The 21,278-nt window shown below is 46.7% G+C and overlaps 1 protein-coding gene across 1 annotated transcript in view; it reads left to right on the top strand.

The window, feature by feature from the left end:
* Positions 1 to 1,416: 1,416 nt before the first annotated feature.
* The window catches only part of MAF (MAF bZIP transcription factor), a 280,188-nt gene continuing 260,326 nt past the window's right edge, over positions 1,417 to 21,278 (top strand). Inside the window, 3 exon segments of the mRNA XM_029052834.2 lie at positions 1,417 to 2,278; positions 2,281 to 2,713; positions 19,987 to 20,047. Of these exon segments, the coding sequence (XP_028908667.1) occupies positions 1,678 to 2,278; positions 2,281 to 2,713; positions 19,987 to 20,020 (1,068 nt within the window). The 5' untranslated portion in view covers positions 1,417 to 1,677 and the 3' untranslated portion in view covers positions 20,021 to 20,047.

Genomic DNA, 21,278 nt, shown 5'->3' with positions numbered 1-21,278 from the left:
CCTGTAACTCCCAGCGTTTAGAAGAGTGCTCTGCACATAGTAAGCGCTTAACAAATACCAACATTAGATGAACATCCAGAGAGAGACAAAAAGTATGCGAGAGAGAGAGAGAGGAAGAGACAAACTCTCAAGCGGAGAGAGAAAAATCAAAGGCCAAACTGCAAGCCGGAGTCTGAGATCTGAAATCGGGCGCCGCCCTCCAGACCTCTCCCGGAGTGCATCTCGGTGGGATTCGGGGGGCCGCCGCCGCGGGAAAACTCCTTGCAGGCAACCGGCCCGGGACGGATTCCCTCCGAACCGAATTCCAAATGAAAAGGCCACGGCGTTTACCCGCCGGGAATTACGGCGTGCCTCCTCGGCTCTCCCGAAGGACCTACAGCCGTCCCCAACCGGCCGGTACCCTGCCAGCCTCCCCCGCCCCCGCCGCCGGAGCCCAGCTCCTCCCGCCCGTCGTCCCGTTGGCGCTGTCGGGAAAGACGGGTCCCCAAGTTTGGGCTCCCGGGAGACCCGGTCGAGAGGGGCGAGGGACACCGCCGGTGAAGCCGGTTGGGGGGCAGCGGTCCGGGGAGCGCGGCCGGAGCCGACAGTGCGGCCTTCGGCGGGAAGAGCCCCCCAACCCCAAACCGATGCGGCCCAACTCCCTGCCGGCCCCCGCGTCCCAACCGAGCGCCGGGTCCCCCGCACGGCCGGCCGCGGGCGCCCGGTAGGCGGCCCCGACGGCCAGAGGAGGGTTAAAGGGCTCGGCCCAGCTGACAGTCAGCTGGTTGGCCGGTGATTGACAGCCGCGCAAAGTTTCCTCGTTTCCAGACTATTATGCTAATCGCGCCGCCAGCGGCCCCGCTCATTGGTCCGGAGTCGGAGTCCGTTTCCCATCGGAGCCTGACGTCAGGCCCGCTATAAAACTCAGCAATTGCTTTAAACTCTTCTTGCCGGATGAACCTTAAAATATTTTTCATCTTCTCACCGCGCTTTGGCTGTCGATTTTTCTTCTCGAATCTGGATTGACTCTCCCGCCCGCGCCGCTCCCCCCGCCCCCGGGCCCCTTGAGGGTTCCGCTCTGCCCCTTGCCCCGTCCCCCGGCTGCACCCCTCGCTCGCACTTGGTCCAGAGAAGAGAAGACACCAAGTGCCGAGCCCCGGCCCGGAGCGCCAGCCCAGCGCCCCCGGCAGCCGGCACTGTGCGCCCCCCGCCTCCCCCCCGCCCCCGACCGGCCCGGCGCCCCTTATGCAAGGGCGCAGAGCGGGGCAAGGAGCCGGGGGAGCCGAGAGAGCGGAGCGGCCGGCCCCTGCACTCCTGATGCATCTCCTGGTGTCCTAGGGCCGGGCCCCGTGAGCGTGCCGGCGGTGGCGGTAACAGCGGCGGCGGCGGCGGCGGCAGCGGCGGCGGCAGGAGGAGGAGGAGAGGGAAGAAGGAGAGGAAGAGGAGGAGGAGGAAGAAGAGGCGGGGGGGAGGGGGACCCCAAGTGCCGCGCGGCCCGAGGCCCGGGGCTGGGCGAAGAACTGCGGGAGGGACCGCGGAGCGGGACGGGGGACGGGAGACCGGGCCAGACCCCGCGCCGCCAAGCTGGCTCATCCGCTGGCCCCCGCGCCCGGCTCGCTGGCGGCGCCCCTGCCCCTGGCCCTGCCCCTGCCCCTGTGGAGGGGCGCGGGAGGCGGAGCGGGGGGAGCGGGCAGGAGGATGGCCTCCGAGCTGGCCTTGAGCAACCCCGACCTGCCCAGCAGCCCCTTGGCCATGGAGTATGTTAATGACTTCGATCTCATGAAGTTCGAGGTGAAGAAGGAGCCGGGCGAGAGCGAGCGCATCATCAGCCAGTGCGGCCGGCTCATCGCCGGGGGCTCGCTCTCCTCCACGCCCATGAGCACGCCCTGCAGCTCGGTGCCCCCCTCGCCCAGCTTCTCGGCGCCCAGCCCGGGCTCGGGCAGCGAGCAGAAAGCGCCGCTGGAGGACTACTACTGGATGGGCAGTGGCTACCCGCAGCCGCTGCCCCCCGAGGCGCTGGCCTTCAGCCCCGAGGACGCGGTCGAGGCGCTCATCAGCAGCGGCCACCAGCTCCCCGGCGCCTTCGAGGGCTACGCGCGGGGCCAGCCGCCGCCCGGGGCCGCGGCGGCCGGCGGGGCCGGGGACGAGCTGGGCTCGGCGGCCGCCGTGGTGTCGGCCGTCATCGCGGCGGCGGCGGCGCACGGCGGGGGCCCCCACTACCCGGCCCCGCCGCCCCCGGCCCCGCCGCACCCGCCGCACCCCGGGGGCCTCCCGCACGGCCCGGCGGGGACGGGCTCCGGCGCGGCGGCGGCGGCGGCGGGGAGCGGGCCGGGCCTGCCCCCGCCCCCGCCCCGGCCCCCGGCGCCCACCCCGCCGCCCTGCACTTCGACGAGCGCTTCTCCGACGAGCAGCTGGTCACCATGTCGGTGCGAGAGCTCAACCGGCAGCTGCGCGGGGTCAGCAAGGAGGAGGTCATCCGCCTGAAGCAGAAGCGCCGGACCCTGAAGAACCGCGGCTACGCGCAGTCGTGTCGCTTCAAGCGGGTGCAGCAGCGGCACGTGCTCGAGGCGGAGAAGAGCCAACTGCTGCAGCAGGTGGAGCACCTCAAGCAGGAGATTGCCCGGCTGCTCCGCGAGCGGGACGCCTACAAGGAGAAGTACGACAAGCTGGTGGGCAGCGGCTTCCGAGAAAACGGCTCGACTAGCGACAGCCCGTCCTCGCCGGAGTTTTTCATGTGAGTCTCCCTCCCGGCCCCCGGTCCCCCGGCCCCGGCCGGGGCGAGACCCTGGTCGCCCCCGCCCCCGCAACTGGCCCGCGGTCTACCGACCCGGCCTCGCCCGCCCCCAACCTCGGGCCGGGCTCCCCTTGGCCGGTGTTTCGCTCGGCCTTTTTGAAACTTTCAATGGGTGGGGGCGGGGGGGACGGGACGGGGGGAAGACCGTGCCTCTGCGCTTCTCCCCGCCCCCTCCTCCCCGACAACTCTCTCTCCCTCGGTCACCCCCATCTCAAAGATCAGGATCCGAAAGGGTTGCTCGTTTTGGGGGGGCGGAGGGGGGGGGCGGCTGCTTTGGGCTTCTACGTCCTCGGTTCCCCGTATGAGCCCGAGCTTGCAGAATGGGAAATTTTAAGACTTGCAGCTTGCCCAGCCCCATCGGGTGCGTGCGTTGTTTGGTTGAGAAAGAGACTTAGATCGACCTGCCAAAATCCAGCCTGCATCAGACCTTCGGTGTGTGTACATGTGAGTCGGGGCGTTACTCTGCCAAAAAGTGACACTCGAGTCTGCCCTTAGGAACTCATCCTCCTAGCGTGCATTATGCTTGCCGCCGTTTCTTAACGACAGTGAACTTGAACCCTTTCAAGATTTGATGAGAGAGACATTATATTGATTGGGGGAAAAAAAAAGCCTGCATGCTGGACATGTATGGCGGAGTTATCTTTTTTTTTCTTTCTTTCCTTTCTGCTTTGGAAATGAACTTTTGGAGATTACCGGGGCATGACATTCGTACTTTGTGTTCTATTCGCCCATCCCTCCCCTCTTTGAGTTGAAAGCGGAGGGAAGAAAGTGCAACTTAGATCCTCCTGCCCGTGAAACTTTGTATTTACTAGCGGACCACTCTGTAAGTCACTCCGCATTTCAGACTTGCATTGACATGCACCGAAGGCGGTCCCTGTCACAAAATGTCACGACGGATTGTTAATTTAACGTGACCCTCCCCCGCTCCCGAAGGAGGAAAAAAAAAAAGAATCCTCCGAAAGATCTTTGAATGAGAAGAAAAATCCCAGTTCAGGGAGCCAATTCACGCTGTTGCGGAAAGCACTCTCAACTTTTAGTTTTTCAAAATCTCTGCCCCGTCTTTCTTTTGCATTTGATCCCCGTCAAATGTAGAATGCTTTGGGTTATAGTGTATGACTTCATTCTAGGTTTTATAATCTGTTAACCCGGTTGAAAATGTATGCTCTAGATAAAGGAATGTTCTAGATGATCAATTGGAAGCAGTTAGAGGTTTGTTTAGATGTAGACTTTTAAAAAGATTGATGCACTAAATTGTTTACTGTTGTGATGTAAAAGGGGGGGGGAGTAGACTTTAAAAGGGGATTGTTTAAAAGTAGCCGATACAGCATGTGCTTGCAACTTAAATATAAGTTGGGTATATGTAGTCCTTGCTATACCACTGACTGTATTTGAAAAGCCAAAGTATTTAAGGGGCAGCACCCCTGTTTATATCTGTAGGGGTATTTTACATTCAAAATGTATGTGTGATTTTTTTTTCCAAAATGAAAGTATCCGGGACTGAATTGCACTAAAATATAATCTGCAAGCGCATAATACGAAATTGTTTAGAACGCTAATAAAATTCCTGCAATTATGAAAATGGCATTACTGCACAGTTTTAAAATGATGCAGATTTTTTTACAGTTGTATTGTGGTGCAGAACTGGATTTTCTGTAATGTCAAAAAAAAAATCCACAGTCTTAAAAGGCAATAATCAGTAAACTTTATTTTCAGGGACTGATATCCTGTCTTTAAGAAACATTGAAAATTAAATATTACCACAATAAATATAAAAAAATCTTGTCAGTTTTCTTTTATATATTTTGCTGTGCAAAATTGTTTTACATCTTGAGTTACTAAACTAACCATGTGTGATTGTTCCTGTGTGCTTTTCTTTCATTTTCAACTATGGTTACATAAAAAAAAATCTACAATAATAAACGGCATTTTTTTTTTTTGGATTCTGTACTGAGTTTCTTAGTGTGTAGTTTAACTGGTGAAACAACTCTGCAAAAAGTACCTAGGTACATAATCTGCTCAGGTCAAAGTACAGGGTAGTTTTTGTGTAAGGTGTAAAGTTGTTGTGATCCTCTAGGGATACTTGACATGAAAATTTTGAGCTCTCAGGTATTTGTTACAACTTCAGGTTTGTAATCGCTTATGTTGCTTAGATCCTAGATCTTCACTGCTCTGTAGTTGAATAAATTGAGAGAGAGGAGTTTACCATCGGATATCCTCTTTTCATTTTAATCTCAGCTGCACGTCTTTTCCCCAAAATGGACACACAACAGTTTTTCTGGTCACATATTCACTTAATGCAAAAGATGAACGGTCCTTGTCATCTGGTTGGTGGGTCCTCTCAATGCACACATCATGGTTTACTTCACTAAACATGAAGCGAAGCGGAGATTTTGAAAAATTTCAAACTTCAGAGGTTATTTATCCTAAACAAGAGAGACTAATTTGCACCGTATGTCCGAGGAGATATTTGATCATGCGTTCAAGTTGCATTTCAACTCTGGTATCATAAGGATTGTTTGTTTTTCTTCATTTGAGCAACCAGGTAATAAAATAATTACAAATAAAATAGCCCCAGTTGCAGTTAAAAAGCAGAGTTTTTCTGTCATGATTTTTATTTTTATTTTTACATTTTTGTTCATTTCCTTCTCCCCTCAGAAAGCACTTGGGTAGAACTGACTTCCAGATTATTCAGAAAATCTTGAACCAGCCTCAGGAATGTTACAAGGTCACCCAAACACTTGCTTTACCTTAAATAACAGTTAAAAATTCACACAACAGTAGCACTTTGTGTGAATTTCCCCATGCTGTTTATACGGGGCAAGGCAGAGAGGGTCTCTGTGTTCTGCTAACGTTTTCAGCCTTGTGAAACAACAGAAGATAATTTTGGTACTTTGAAAGTTAGTTGGCTTTGTGTAAACTTAAACTACTTTGAAAAAGAAATGATATTTTTTCTCCTCATGCCCAGAACGTGTGAAGGATATCTGTGCCCTATGGCAGCTGACCTTCAGTTGTGCCACAGTTTGGGGAATGGTTTGATCTTAATAGTCAAATTAATTCGAGCTTATTTCTGGATAAGAAGTAATGGGCAAACCTCTATTGATTAATCATAAAGATTGCAACTTTTTTTTCCCCCCGTTCATAATATTTTCTCTTCCTGTTCAATTATATATGATTTCCACTCGAGCTGAAGGTTGCAGGTTGCCTCTGTTTCCTTTGCAAATAATGCAGCATTTGATTTTGATTTTTCCTTATCAGTTCACTGAATCTAATTTTCATTTTGAAAATTATCTTCCAAACTCAGGTATTGCAGCTAATTCCTGAGGAGGAGTACCTGAAAACAATCGAAAGCAGTGGGTTTCTAGGACAGCTTGAATGCTGCTCTTTCTTAAATCTAGCTGTGAGTTTACTCATGAATAGAATAAAGATGAGACGGATTTAACATTTAAAGCATATAAGATCATGGAGGGGGGGAGAAGGGGAAACTTTTATTTTTATTTATTTATTTTTTTTAAGAAAAACTCACTGGAGTAGCATTTTTAGAACTAGATTATTACAAAACTTTACAAGCCAGTACATACTCCCTGCTGTCAGGTGGTGGTCTGCCTAGCCAGACTTGCTATAAGCAATGTAGTGTCTTTAGAAAGGATTTCTTCTTAATAAAAGTGTGGTTTTCCTCCTTAAGCTGCATCCGAATTTCTGTATAAAATAGTGTTAAAATTCCTTTCATTCCTATTAAATGCTATAGCTCCACCAAGTTGACCAATCCACAGGAGTGCATTGCGTATTGGAATTCTCAATTGGAACAGATGAAAAGCAGTTTAAGCAAAAACTCTGTACTTTCAAGATAGCTTGCTGAGGTGTAATCATGAACACTCTACACAGAACGGCCTATATCGCTGTTTGTTTTTGCCTTTTTTTTCAATTTAAAAAAAAAAAAAAACAACCACGGCTCTGTATGTCGAAGGGATACAGGATTCGTAACCTCGACATCATTACCATTGATCCATTTTGGTCTCTCCGTATTCATGACGGGAAACGTTCGTAATTTCTGCTCTAAGATAGGTGAAACGGGAAAATACTTATGTTTTCTCCTTCACTAGCAACAAAATACGGTGGTCGTACGATAGGCCACACAGTTTTTCCTTTCGTAATGAAAGGTCACCAAAGGTAAATATCTTTTTAGGCCAGAATTAGCTATCCCGATGGTATTGAAATTTTGTAGATTTTGCTTCGTTGTTATTTTTGACCAAGAACTTTGACAGCATTTCCCTCTAGGAGTGGAAAATTTCCTGAATCCCAATCCACATTGCTTTCCTCAAGTTTTTTGCAGCATTTACTGCACAGATGCCGGGCTGCAAACTAAACACTCCGGTTTAGATACTTTTTAAACCAAAATTATTTACCGGTGTAGTTCTGGGAAGGAAATACACACATAAGATTTATGGAGTTTTTTTTGAAATTAAACCCATCTCTCAATATCGTTTCTTCCTGTTCTTTTCAAAGACATTTACACCCAATTGCTTCGTTCTACATTTCCCCCTGTGATATAGAATTTCTTATTCAAGAATCATTCATAATTTTAAATATCAATTTCTTTGACATATTAATATACTGATATCAAATACAAGTGGTTCTACTTCCTGAATGCACCGAGGAAATGATGCATGTATCAGAATGATCTGCCCAAATGCCATAACCACATTGAAAGGAAATGGTCTAGATCTATTACTAAGCCTATGATGTTAACTATCTGATCTTGCTCTTTCTTACATCTGTTTACCTCATTGGGTTTCATTTCTAAATATAATTCCACATACAAAATTCACCCAAAGAGCTTCCTAGTAAACTCCTTCCCTTCTTAAAGTCCCTATTAGATGAAGTTAGCACAGAGACAATAAGGCACTTGGGGGGGGGGGGTAACTGTTATAACTATGACATGTGGTGAATCAATTGATTAACAGCTTCCAGCTGCCTGAACAGTTTCAAGTTTTCCTCTTCTGAATAACATCAGCTGTGCTTCTTAGCGCCTTCCTCGGATAGGTAGCTCTCCAACATAGAAGGGAAGCTCCAATATGGGTTGAGATTTAGTGCGGTATTGTGACTCTTGCCAGTGTTTGCACTCTTTGTAATGTACTTTTCAAGAATTCTGTGCAAATCAGTATATTAAGAGAGCTATATGCAGCACATCCTCTCTTTTCTGCCAGTTGGTTACTAAAGCTGGCCAAGGTAGGCTTTGAGACCCGAAATTTTATTACTTTTTGAGTGACTGCACTCTGAGCTCTGTGCCAACAGAGTGTACGAGATAGTATCCTTGGATAGAGTTCTAATGTTCTCCTTAAATACGGAGGGAAGGGAAACTCGAAATGACAAATTTGCTGAAATAGATATTTTCATGGCTCCCCACTGCCATTCATTTGAATCTTTAAGACTGCTCCTTCACCTAGTTGCTACAAGCTCTTCATTTGTCCTAGCAGAAGCTGGGAGCCTAGTGTGAGGTGGATCACTTTCCGTTGATTTGCTTGTGTGCCTTAACTATGTTTCTGACTAGGAGAGAGGAAATAGGACCGTTTGTCTTCCTGCTGCAGCCTGAGTCAGAAAATGAGGTTCTGAAGGCAGCATCAAGGGATGGCCAAGGTTTTAAGGGGCTGGATATTGCCCAGCTTGCAGAAGAGAGGTGTCTTTTGAAGCAGATCACACCCTGAAAAACATTTTCTGAAACCTCTTGCATCGACTTAAATCTTCAAAGCTGACAGATCAAACGGCAGTAAAAATGGGAATTCATTGGAAGAGCTTCGTTACGCAGGCAGCCAAACAAAACTAGCTCTGTGCAGGGTTCCTTTCCAGTGGGGGTAGGGGACGGCTGAAGGAATCGAAGTCACTCGGCCCCTTTCACAACTGTGAGGGTAGTGGCATAGAAATACAGTCCGGCCATAAAAGCGAAAAACGAAACAAATCAAATTGCCGGGTCAGGAGGTGGAGCAGAGCCAGAATCCTCTCTGTGTGCAAAATCCAGAGAAAGTGCTTCTCCTCAGGATGACGGGAAGGAGTGTGCAGGGGAAGCAATGTGTTTGGAGGGTAGGGAACCCAGCGAGGAGTGACTTATCGTCCCTAGCTTGAATTTCACTTGCTTTATGCTAAAATGCGAGTGTGCTGCTCTCATGTGATAGGTCTGAATTACCAAAGATTTTTACAGCTTTTGTGTTCAAATTTTGTTTTCTGAAAATGTGTGTGCGCGCGCACACACACACACACACTCACTCTCTCTACATTTAAGACAGCCTATGGAAAAAAACTCTCAAATTTTGAAGTTACTATTTCTAATGCTTTGTTTAAAGTATTTACTTATGCATCTAGTTTTCTTTTTTCATTACCGTATTTAAAAATCTAGCTTGTTACACCATTAATTTGAGTTATCAAAATAGAACAAACAGTTCTGAGGTTCTATCTTTCTGTGTTCCCCATAGGATTAGGGTCACAAGTTTTCCAGAGAAAGATCATTTCATAAATGGACATGTTTAGGGAGCTATGTAGATAGAATCCCCTGTTTAGTTCTCTGCATAGTCCCACATTTGAGCTGTGATATCCAGATGCCTCTGTAAAGAGGCACTGAAGATCATGTCTTTGTCCCTGTTCTCCATTTTCCACCAAATTAAAATCAAGCAACCCTTACAAACTGTAGGCCACTTAAATTGCACAATTCCTTCTTTGCTGGACTGGTTTTCACCCTCTGCTTCCAGTTATCAGAGAGGTCAATAATTCTTTGGGGGCAGGGTGTATGTGAGGAAGTTTGGGAGAAGAGAGGAAATGGCTTTTATATATTTCCCCCAGGACTGATGGGAAGGTCTAATGAGGGCTGGGATGGGAACGTTTAATCCAGGGCACTAGGCTCTGGGCTTTACTACTTTTGCCAACTACTCTCTGATTGCCTCACTCCCTTCATTCTAATTTTTAATGCTCCTACTTGCAATTTTTCACAACCTAGGGAAAACAAAGAGAGGGGAAAACACCAACCTGCAGCAACATTTTATGAGCCTGAACCGGGGAATGGGGCTGCTGTGGAGCTGCCTACTCCTAACTTATGTCGTCTGGGTCAGTGGGTTACCTGGCTTGAGGGGAGTTTCTTGTTCTAGATACTGGGGAGACCCTAAGTAGTCGGGAGGATGAATAATAATTGCGGTACCTTTTTTAAGCACATGCCATGTGCCGAACGCCGTCCTAACTTGCCGGGGTAGATGGAAAATAATCAGGTCTGGCTCGGTCCCTCTCCCACGTGGGGCTCCCAGCGTAAGGGGGAGGGAGGCCAGGGATTGAATCCCCATTTTACACATGAGGTAACCGAGGCACAGCGCGGTTGAGTGACTAGCCCAAAGTCATGCAGCGGGCAGTTGGCGAAGTCGGGATTGATTAGAAGCCAGGTCCTCTGACACTTGGGCTTGTGCTCTTTCCACTAGGCCACGCTGCCTCGCGAGGCTCAGCAGGAGGCTATTCAGGAAGTCAGGAGTAATGGTAGGAAAAGTAGGCAGAGATCCAGGCAGGGTACATTAGAGAGGCGTACACATATTCCTAAACTGGCAGGTTTCTGTGTTGGGCTCCCTCAGTGCCCCTGAGTAACTACCGAACAGTAAAGGAGGGTGACTTGCGGGAAAAGATAGACGACCTGTAAACCCAGTTCATCACCCCACAAATCTCCTTAGGTGGCCTGACGGTTGCTCTTCGAATAAAGCCTGCCTAGGGGTCAGAGTCCCACCCGTTGGGGACGTGTGGAATCACCTCCGGAGGCCCACCGTCCCCTGCCTCTTCTGGTGTGTGTCGACGGACAATTTCGCTTTTCCTTTCCCATAGTGCACACTGATCTTTGGCATCTGGACGTGGGGTGCTCCGGGGAAAAGACGTGGCAGTGATAGCTGAGTGGATGATGGGTGTGGAAGAAACCACACGGGTGGGTTACAGTGCAACACAGCCCGATTTCTGCCCTCTTGCCACTCCCCCAGCTATTTATAATGATAATTATGGTATTTGTTAAGTGCTTACTAAGTGCCAGGCACTATACTAAGCGCTCGGGTGGCTACAAGCAAATCGGGTTGGAGACACACACACATTACCCTTGACCCTTCCCCCCTCCCAGTTTCACTTCTGGTCCAGGGGGCCAATCTTTGCCTGCCTCCCTCAATCCCAAAGGAGTTTCTGAAGGTTACCTGTCTATGTCAGTCCATGGGACTGGGGCTGGCTGCCAAGTAAGGGCACTGGGCTAGGGTGGGACTAGGTTGGGACAGGGCTGGGCTGAGTTTAGTAGGTGACCCAACACGGTGTGCCAGAAGATCCACTGATAGCTTCGCCCAGCCCCGGGACTCCACTGCGAGGAGAAGCCATGGAGAAAAGGTGGGGGGGGGGGGGGGGAGAAACAAAAAATCCAAGACCACCACCCCCTCCCTCATGGCCCGGCCCAGCCCCTTTATCCTTAGTGCTGAGTCAGTTGTGCCTAGCATGTGGCATCCTGGCACAGTTAAACCTGGTCCAGCCTAGGGCTCCTGGGGAACTGGGCCCAGGCCTTCTGCCTTCCATCCTCACCTTCCTCTGTTCATTTCCAGTTGCCGGCACGAGCCTGGATGAAAGTTATCGCTTTCCTTTCCACTTGCTCTCCTCTTCCTGTCTCCTGTCCCAGGTAGCGCACTGAGCCCTGTGAGAGCTTGGGCAGGAAATTCTCCAGGAGGTTCTGCTAACAGGAATCCTAGGTGCCAGTTGCTTCTGGGCAATGGGCCACTTTTTGCTCAATTCAAAAGAGAGAGGCTGTTCTCTTAATCATGGTCCAGGGAGAGAAAGACAAATGCAGGCAACGGAATGAGACTAGCATTGATAGCACAAAAACCCAAATCCTTTTCTGAAAAAGTTGGGAACGCCAACCGATCTCTACCGGAGATACCTGGGTGGATTGTGGCAGTATTCTCCACGGGTGATCGGCCCAAACTTTGGACTTCATAATTACACTCTCACCACAGATCAGCCTTTTATGAGGTTTCCTCTTATTAAATGGGAAATGGTTTAGTGGCTTGAAAAGAAACCTGAGGCTAATTATACACAGCGGTAGTATTCCGTTTCCAAGTGGGAAGCATCAGGGCGCAGTAGAAAGAGCATGGACCTGGAAGCCAGAGGACCTGGGTTCTAGTGCTGGCTTCACCATTTGTCTGCTGTGTGACCTTGGGCACGTTACTTGACTTCTCTGGGCCTCAGTTTCCTCAACCGTAAAATGGGGATTCGGTACTTGCTCGCTCTCCTACTTGACCAGGAGCCCCATGTGGGACAGGAACTGCATCCCACCTGATTAACTTATATTTACCCCAGAACTGGACACAGTAAGTGCTTTAATACCATTTTGAAAAAGGTACATGGGTCTTGGAGTGCATATGCGTGTACATTTTCAAATCCTCAAACCAATTCTAAGAGACCCATCCACTTACCTGCCAAAGTTAGCACTGAGATCATGCAAGCTGACTACTGACAATTAATCTTAGGTATGTTTCTGAAGCCAGTTTTGTATTTGTAGTAGGCGTTTTTTTCACTCTGTGGGTGTACCAACTGGAAGTTAGGTTATTAAGTGAAAAATGGAAAGAAATTCAGGCTATATTTTTCTTGAAGCTTTTTGAAAGGTACGAGGAAGTAAATTTACAAAGCTCATTTGGCTTTCACATGTGTATATATATATATATATATATGTGTTTTTTATATATACTTCATATAAGTATATATTTATGTATAAAACATGTTTTATAAATATATATACACACACACAGCCCTTTCTTTATAAAACAAAGGCAGTTCACTTGTATAGTCTCTCAGTTCGGTGTGTGTGCATTGCAGGGTGGTGGTAAGTGGTGGCGTTGGGGGGTGTAGCATTAAATTACAAAAGTATATGACCTAAGAAAGTCCGAAAAGTGGCTGTAATTTCAGAAATGGGAACCTTGAGATTCCCCTAATTGAAGGGAGTATAAATTCAGCTCTCTAGGATCGCATGGGAGAAAGGCATTGGAAATATAAACGCTACGTTGCTGTGGTTTACTACCCCTTTGCCTTATACAACTCCAAGCTCCTCAATTTACACACCCTTCAGAATGGGGGAGAATCAAATTTTAGAGGTGTCTGTAAACTACTTTTCTCATAAAAGCATCCACACCTACTCAGCCACTATGGGACAGTGAGCAGTTATGGCCAGGGTGTGGTCCAGCATTTTAGTGCTTGTGATTCAACTCTCCCCTGCTCTCCACCGTTCAAGACCTCAGTCACCTAAGTGATTCCCTGCTTCTCGTGAGGGGCAGGGTGGGTACCGATGTGAATAGCATCTGGTAGTAGCAGGAGTAGCAATAGTATTTACGAAGTGCTTACTGTTTGGAAAGCCCAGCACTAAGTGCTGGGAGAGATTTCACAGGTGGGAGTTAGATGGGGGTTCGGGGGCTCAAGCACACAACTTAGGGAAGTTGGCCTACTGTCCAACTCAAAATGGACAACATCTTCCCCGCTCAGAAGCAGGAGAGATGTGCCTTTCCGTGGTCCCAGGGGCCTGGTGAGCGTGGCTTTGCCAGGAACCACTCTTGTCTACAGATCTTTGATTGCACGGATTGAATCCTGTCCATTGTTTCAAAGGCGATGCCGCTTAGGAACATCACTTTCCACATGAGGAGATGCAGTTGAAAAGACTGACGCACGATTGACTGTCCCACAGACACTGGGTGCAGGCAAATACTATTCTTGGCTTTGCATTCATAGCCGCCACTTGCAGTAACTCACCCTGTTTTGGGCTGGGCCTTCTTGCCTTGGAGTTGGTCCCAAGGGGAGCCCCCCCCCCCCACAACCGCTCACATCCCCCTGACTTCCCATATCCACCCCATTTCTGATGACAAAATATTTAGGCCAACTTAGTGACGCAGTACTTTTCTGAATCTAGTTTTAAACCGAAACATTCGTTAGCGTATTTAAGACTATAAAAAAAATGTTGAGGCCTGAGATGGTCTTTGCCCTTTTGCAGTTTCAGATTAAAAAAAAAAAGCTACCTTTGATAAATGACAATCTAGAAAAAAAATTCTATAACTCACTCAAATATTAAATCCATTAAAAGATTATATTCATGTCATACCAATTTCAGGCAAGGCTTGAACTTATTTTTTCATCTGCTTTTATTGTGGAACCCTTTGAAGGAGCATATTGTAGAGAAGAAGACCCATTAAAAGATAAATCTGAGGTATTAACTTTATAAAATAAAAATGATCACAGTGCTAAATTCTGCTTAGCATCTTGGTTGGCATTAATGCTCCATCGAATAAAACTTCACTTTTAGAGAACCTTATGCTGTAATAAGTAAATTCCTTTGCTTAGGCTGGTCCTTGGTAGTCCCAAATGGGCTCGTAGTCTCTGTTGGATTTTAAATAATTTCACCATGTGTGTGGTCCCCATTAATTCAGTGTAACAATTTTATGTATATCAATAAAAAAGCCATTAAAATATTTTCTCTAATAATGAAGTGGAATTGTTAACAGACTAAGCCCACTAGATGCCCCTCAGGTCCAAGTGGAGGGAATAACTCTACTTCAGGCATCTGGCTGGATTATATTGTTGCATCCAGAGGAGGACTGTCCTTTAATGGTGGCCAGCTGCTGATATAAAGATAACTAATGCAGACTAACCACAAAGATTGTGAGATGCTCTTCAGGTGTGAAAAATCCCTTACCCACTTTGGAAACTGAAGACGTTGGTAATCGGATACATTCACCAGTGACATGAAAGCAGAGGTCATTGTTTAGGGAGGAAAGTGAACCCAGAAGGGTCTAAAAATGGCATATGCTTGAAGAGATCCCAAGCATGATTTCAGATAGGGCTTTTAAGGAATAACTGTCCTGATTATGTCATTAAAAGGCTTCATCCAGGTGGGTGTTGTTTGGTAAATCAAGAACTCTGTTGGCAGAAATAACCATGTGGAAATTTTCTTCTGCAGGGAAATCTAATATATCTTCATAGGAGGTACTAGGGGTAAATATTCCACTCGTGTGAAAAAAAACCAAACCTTTTATTTATATAAAAAGGAATTTATATTCTCTAAAGAATGATGACCTTGGCAGGCAAATGTATAGTGAACAGGGATCCTGCCTGATGCTCCACCTCTGTATTTGTTCCCAGTGCTTAGCACAGTGTTCTGCACAGCCAAAGCAATTCACAGATGCTATTCAGGATGCCCTTCAGGATGAAGCTTTAGCAATCCAAATGCTATCTAACACAAATTGTTTTGCATTTGAAGTCTCCAAATTCTAATTTTAGGTACGTATTTTCCTTTTGAGTTCCTGGCATAAGACTGTATGACAAGAAATTAACGTGAAACATCTATTCATCTAAAGTTGTTTTGATATTGTTAGCACGGAAATCGAAGTGACACATGTACAGTATTGGTGAGCACCGCAGATGGGGCAGGGTGACTGAAAGAGGCAAAACAAAGATATTTAGATGAAAGAGATTTGGGATTATTAAGGAGTTTATGTAAATGAGGTTAGTATAAGAAGAGAAGCAGTGTGGTCTAATGGATAAAACACGGGCCTGGGAGTCAGAAGGACCTGAGTTCTCATCCGAGCTCCACCACCTGTCTGCTGTGTGACCTTGGACAAGTCACTTAACTTCTCAGTGCCTCCATTACCTCATCTGTAAAATGGGAATTCATTCATTCATTCATTCAATAGTATTTATTGAGCGCTTACTATGTGCAGAGCACTGTACTAAGCGCTTGGGATGAACAAGTTGGCAACAGATAGAGACGGTCCCTGCTGTTTGACGGGCTTACAGTCTAATCGGGGGAGATGGACAGACGAGAACAATGGCAATAAATAGAGTCAAGGGGAAGAACATCTCGTAAAAACCGATGGCAACTAAATAGAATCGAGGCGATGTACAATTCATTAACAAAATAAATAGGGTAACGAAAATATATACAGTTGAGCGGACGAGTACAGTGCTGTGGGGAAGGGAAGGGAGAGGTGGAGGAGCAGAGGGAAAAGGGGAAAAAGAGGGTTTAGCTGTGGAGAGGTAAAGCGGGGGTGGCAGAGGGAGTAGAGGGAGAAGAGGAGCTCAGTCTGGGAAGGCCTCTTGGAGGAGGTGAGTTTTAAGTAGGGTTTTGAAGAGGGGAAGAGAATCAGTTTGGCGGAGGTGAGGAGGGAGGGCGTTCCAGGACCGCGGGAGGACGTGGCCCAGGGGTCGACGGCGGGATAGGCGAGACCGAGGGATGGTGAGGAGGTGGGCGGCGGAGGAGCGGAGCGTGCGGGGTGGGTGGTAGAAAGAGAGAAGGGAGGAGAGGTAGGAAGGGGCAAGGTGATGGAGAGCCTCGAAGCCTAGAGTGAGGAGTTTTTGTTTGGAGCGGAGGTTGATAGGCAACCACTGGAGTTGTTTAAGAAGGGGAGTGACATGCCCAGATCGTTTCTGCAGGAAGATGAGCCGGGCAGCGGAGTGAAGAATAGACTGGAGCGGGGCGAGAGAGGAGGAAGGGAAGTCAGAGAGAAGGCTGACACAGTAGTCTAGCCGGGATATAACGAGAGCCTGTAGCAGTAAGGTAGCCGTTTGGGTGGAGAGGAAAGGGCGGATCTTGGCGATATTGTATAGGTGAAACCGGCAGGTCTTGGTAACGGATAGGAATTAAGATTGTGAGCCCCATGTGTCCATCCCCAGCGCTTAGTACAGTGCCTGACAAATAATAAGTGCTTAACAGATACTATTAAGAAAGAAAGGGAATTTTGAGTTCAGTCACTTCACTTTAAATGGGTTTTATTGTTTGTAGCCCGTGCTTATGTGAGTTTTAAGGCTATTAAAAGAGAAATAGAGTTGATTAAAATAAAAAACTCAATATCGCTATTGAAAGAGAGATTGATTTACTGGTGTATCACAGATATTGTACATACATTTCTTCTAAAGTCATTGAATTTTAAAATTAGAGTTTGAATTTATTTTGACAGTCCTAACTTGTAAAGTGTGACTAACGTAGGGAGAAATGACAGCCCTGCTTTGTTATTAAGATGCCGTCTGAAAAATAATGGACTATTTAGAGTAAATGATAATTCGTTTGCCACTTACATTAGTACAGTTAATAGCAATAAGAAAAATTTGGAAACCATAGAAAGTTAACTACTCTGAATTGTGTTTTATTATTCATTGTTGAGCAAAAAAGGATTTTTGAAAGGAGCCTAATTTTCATATCACAGTACTGAGCACTCTCTGTTACTAATTTAAATAGAGGGTGAAGTAATAAATAATGGGGAAGCATCCACAGTAAATGGTTCTGTTCGTTAAAATCACGTCTACCGCTCAGTTAAGCAAAGCCAGCAGCAGTGGAATCCAGCCTGGAGCAGAGCAGAGCAAGCTGCCGAGCATCACATCCTTCTGCATCCTGAGGGGAGAGGGGGTCCTGTGCCCTAGCAATGCGATGCACGGTGGGGCAGATCTGTTGCAATTTCGGGCCAAGGAAGGCTTGCCTATTCCCAGATCGTCTCCAGGCTATTTCACACTAAGTGATAGTGATACTAGTAACAATGGTGTTCACTGAGCACCTACTTACTGAGCGTGACCGGCTGGTTTCTGAGAAGAGCCCCAGGGATTTGGGGCCCAGTGTACCCCTGGAGCAGATCCCAACCCGCAGGTTGACCCTGCAGACAACCCACTTCCCCAGTTTACTTCAACTTGGAGGTGACCCGAGCACCCTCCAGACTAAGAGAAGATCCCCCAGGGCCCATCCACATTTTGACTTTGCTAAGCCAAGCCAACCATTCTGGGTTGGGGAGTGAAACCTAGGACAAACAGCCATTCATCTTGTGTTTTAGCCTGGGTTATCATTTGCTGTCAATCTAGGCTGAGGGATTATTGTGTGCAGGGAATAGTAGTAAGAGTAGAGAGAGTAATGGTATTTACTGAGCACCCTCTGAGTGCAGTCCACTGTACTAAACACTTGGGAAGGTACCACAGAATGAAGAGATGCAATTCCTGCCCATGAAATGCTCTCACTCAGGAGATTCAGACATAGACATTTTCAAATGGAGTCATCAGTGTGAATAACGGAATAAAAATGTGTACACGAGTGTTAGTGGGTGTGAATAAATGAGTACCGAAGTGCTAGATTGGCAGGTAAAATGACACAACTTGGGGTGTTTGGAATGAATGGGGGAAGGCATGATGAACACGGGTGGAGCTGTGGCTTTTGGATTGAGTGGAGAGGAAGTTCTAGACTGGAGCAACAGCTCGAGTGTAGGGACAGAGGAGAGAGTCGAGAAGGGTAAGATGCAACTTGGAAAGTTATTGGCAGAGGAATGAAGGGAGCATGATGGTGAAGAGAGCATATGTGTAAGATGGGGAAAGATGTTGGAGAGCTTTGCCTGATGTCAGAGGGAAATAAGAAACCAATATATGGTCTGGGGGAGTGGAGAGATGTGTGCCGAGTAAGGCTTTGAGAAGATCAGTGTCTCAGTTAATGTTAATATCTGTCTCCTCTTTTACACTGTAAGCTAACTGGGGCCAAGGGATGTGTCTACCAACTATATTGTACTCTCTCAAGTGCTTAGTGCAGTGCTCTGCACATAGTAAATGCTCAGCGTGGCTTAATGAATAGAGCACGGGGCTGGGAATCAGAAGGACCTGGGTTCTAATCCCGGCTCTGCCACATGTTACTGTGTGAGCTTGGGCAAGCCACTTAGCTTTCCTGGGCCTCAATTACCTCATCTGTAAAATGGAGATTAAGAGTGTGAGCCCCATATATGGGACAGGGACTGTGCCCAACCTGATGAACTCGTGTGTACCGCAGTGCTTAGAACCATGCTTGGCACCTAGTAAGCACTGAAAAAGTACCATCATTATTATTATCGTTATGTTATCGATTGTTGATTTGAGCAGCAGCAGGAAGTGTAGATTGGAAGGGAGAGAGCTAAAGGCAGGAAGATCAATGAGGAGACTGGTGGAATACTCTAGCTAACATAAGAACAGTGCTTGGCCCAGTGTAGAAGCAGTTGGGGTGGAAAGAAAGGGGTGGAGCCAGGAAATGTTGTGTAGGAAGAACCAGCAAGATTTGGCAGTAGATTGGATGTTAGAGCTGAAAGGCAGTGAGAAATAGAGGATGACAACCATGGGTGTGGGTTTCTGGGTCAGGGAGAATCATTATGTTATTGATAGAGAGAGGAAATATAGGGTGAGTGGGTTTAGGAAGGAAGATGAGTAGTTCTGGTTTTGACACGTTGAGTTTGAGGAGATGTCCTGGAAGCAGGAGGAGGTGTGGGATTGTAGAGGTGAGCTGAGAGGTCGGGGCTGGAGAGGTAGATGTGGGAGTCATCCTCAGAGAAGGGGTAGCTGATATTGAGCAGATGAGCTCTCCTAGTGAATGGTGAAGAAAAGTAGAGGGCCCAGAATAGAGTCTTGCGAAGTGCCCACAATAAGGGGATAAGGTGCAGACAGGGAGCTAGGAACGAAACTGAGGAGGGGTCAGAGAAGTTAGGAGGAAAACCGTGCTAGTACCTCGTAGGAAAACCCAGCCTTAATAGTTTTTCAAACCGGAGGGAGTGGTCCACAGTATACAAGGCCGTCAAGAAGGATTAGGACGGAGAAGAGCTCTTTGGATGTGGCTATAAACTGGTCATTGGTGACCTTAGGGAGTACAGTCTTGGTGGAATGAAGGGAAAGTAGTGAGTCAAGAAGAGACTTGGTAGAGAGGAAATGAAGGTGGCAGGTGGATGCCACCTGTGACAGGAGTTTGTATCGGAATGGGAGTAGGGAGATGGCACGATATCAGAAGGGGTCCGTGGGATCGAGAGGGTTGTTTTTTAGGGCGGGGGAGACATGAGCGTATTTGCAGTCAGAAGAGAAGGGGAGACTCCAAAGTGTGAGGTTGAAAATTGCAATTGAGGAAGGAGCAGAGAGTGGGAGCAAAGCAGCCACTGTGTGCAAGCCGTTCCACTGAATGTGTCCAGGACACTGTACTAAGTGCTTGGGGAACATTCAGTAGAAATCAAAGTTGCAGTTGCTGCCCAAGGAGAAGAGAGTAGTCACAAATTGACAAAATTAAAAGAACAACTAGCAGTGATGAAAACTAAATAAGTGTGTGAAATAATTTTACTCGGTACAGTTGATAGGCATTAATTAAAACACGATATTTTTGAAAAAATTCAACGATTATTATCTAAGCTTTGTTTTTTTTAATATATTTGCTAAATTAGGTATCCAAGAGAATCCTCAACATCAGTGATGTGAAAATTCCTGTTGCCTGACATCAAAAAGGTACATTTTGATTTAATTTTGCATGTGGGAATATACTGCAAGTGAACCTCAGTGTTTTTACAGCAAGTGAACCTTAGTGTTCAAAGAGAAAATGAATATTTCGACTTTGTGGGGATTTTATTTCAAGGGGTTGAGCACAATTCATTTCTTGGTTAGATGTTTTTCAGTATGGCAGTCTACACTAGCAAAATAGATTGTGAACTGAGCTTCTGTTGATATGCAATGCAAATGTTGGATTTAAGTGTGAGAGTCAAAATGCATTTAATTTCAGTTATTTCCTCTACAAATATTGCTGGAGTAACAGTTTTCAATCCTCAACTCTACGATAACATTTGATAACTAATGTGTAAAGATACTCTGTATCTCAGAATGAGCTTTTTCAATTTGCATTAATTACAGTGGACATATAAGTACGTAACCTCTCATTGTGGCGAAAGCTGACAGTTAGTCATCAAGTCATTTATTTTAACTAATTTAACCAAGTTTGGTTTTTATTTTTATTTTTAATATTTGCCTGACCAGGATAGTTTCAGGAGATTGTGGGCGGGGGGGGAGCAGGGAGTTAGTCCACTTTTTACACTAGGAAGAAGAATCTTAAAAAGGCTCAAAGGTAGTTTCTCTGCCTTGTTCTCTGAATGTGTCTGCCAAATCGGTTTTATACCATTTAAAATAATCCAAATTATCTTCCTGAATTATTTTTTTTCCCAGGCTGGTGTCCCTTTAATTGATCCCAAGCTTTAGCTGTTTCCTCTTGTCAGGACTAAGTGCTGTCCTGACCAAGAACCTATGACCGCCCTCATCACTGCTGTTAATAATTGAGAGTTGAGCATCAGCAATCAAATATTGTAACCCAGCCCAATGCCGAGATCTGCTCCCCTGAATCAAATAAATGTCAAAACCCACAAAGAGTTAATGAACTTTTATGGCAAGGTTCACATTGTTCTGACCCCTATGGTAATATTTCATCTGAGGTCACTAGTGGGAGATGAATCAAATTTCAGCTAGGAACATGATTGACAGGTAAAAGCAAGAAAGAGAAAGATGTCGGTCAAATGGGGAATTTGGGAAAGAGAAGGGCAATTCAATGAAGTTTCTCTTTGATATTAGAAATTATAAGCACAGATATGAAAAGGTCAGTACCTTCCACTCTCTAGAGGGTTACTTAGTTTATTCTCAGAAAGTCATTTTGGTTAAGAGAATATAACCCTTAGGCTTACAGCAATAGACAACT

The sequence above is a fragment of the Ornithorhynchus anatinus genome, chromosome X2 (genome assembly GCF_004115215.2).
Source record: "Ornithorhynchus anatinus isolate Pmale09 chromosome X2, mOrnAna1.pri.v4, whole genome shotgun sequence".
Classification (NCBI taxonomy): domain Eukaryota; kingdom Metazoa; phylum Chordata; class Mammalia; order Monotremata; family Ornithorhynchidae; genus Ornithorhynchus; species Ornithorhynchus anatinus.
This window is presented reverse-complemented; position numbering and strand designations above follow the sequence as displayed.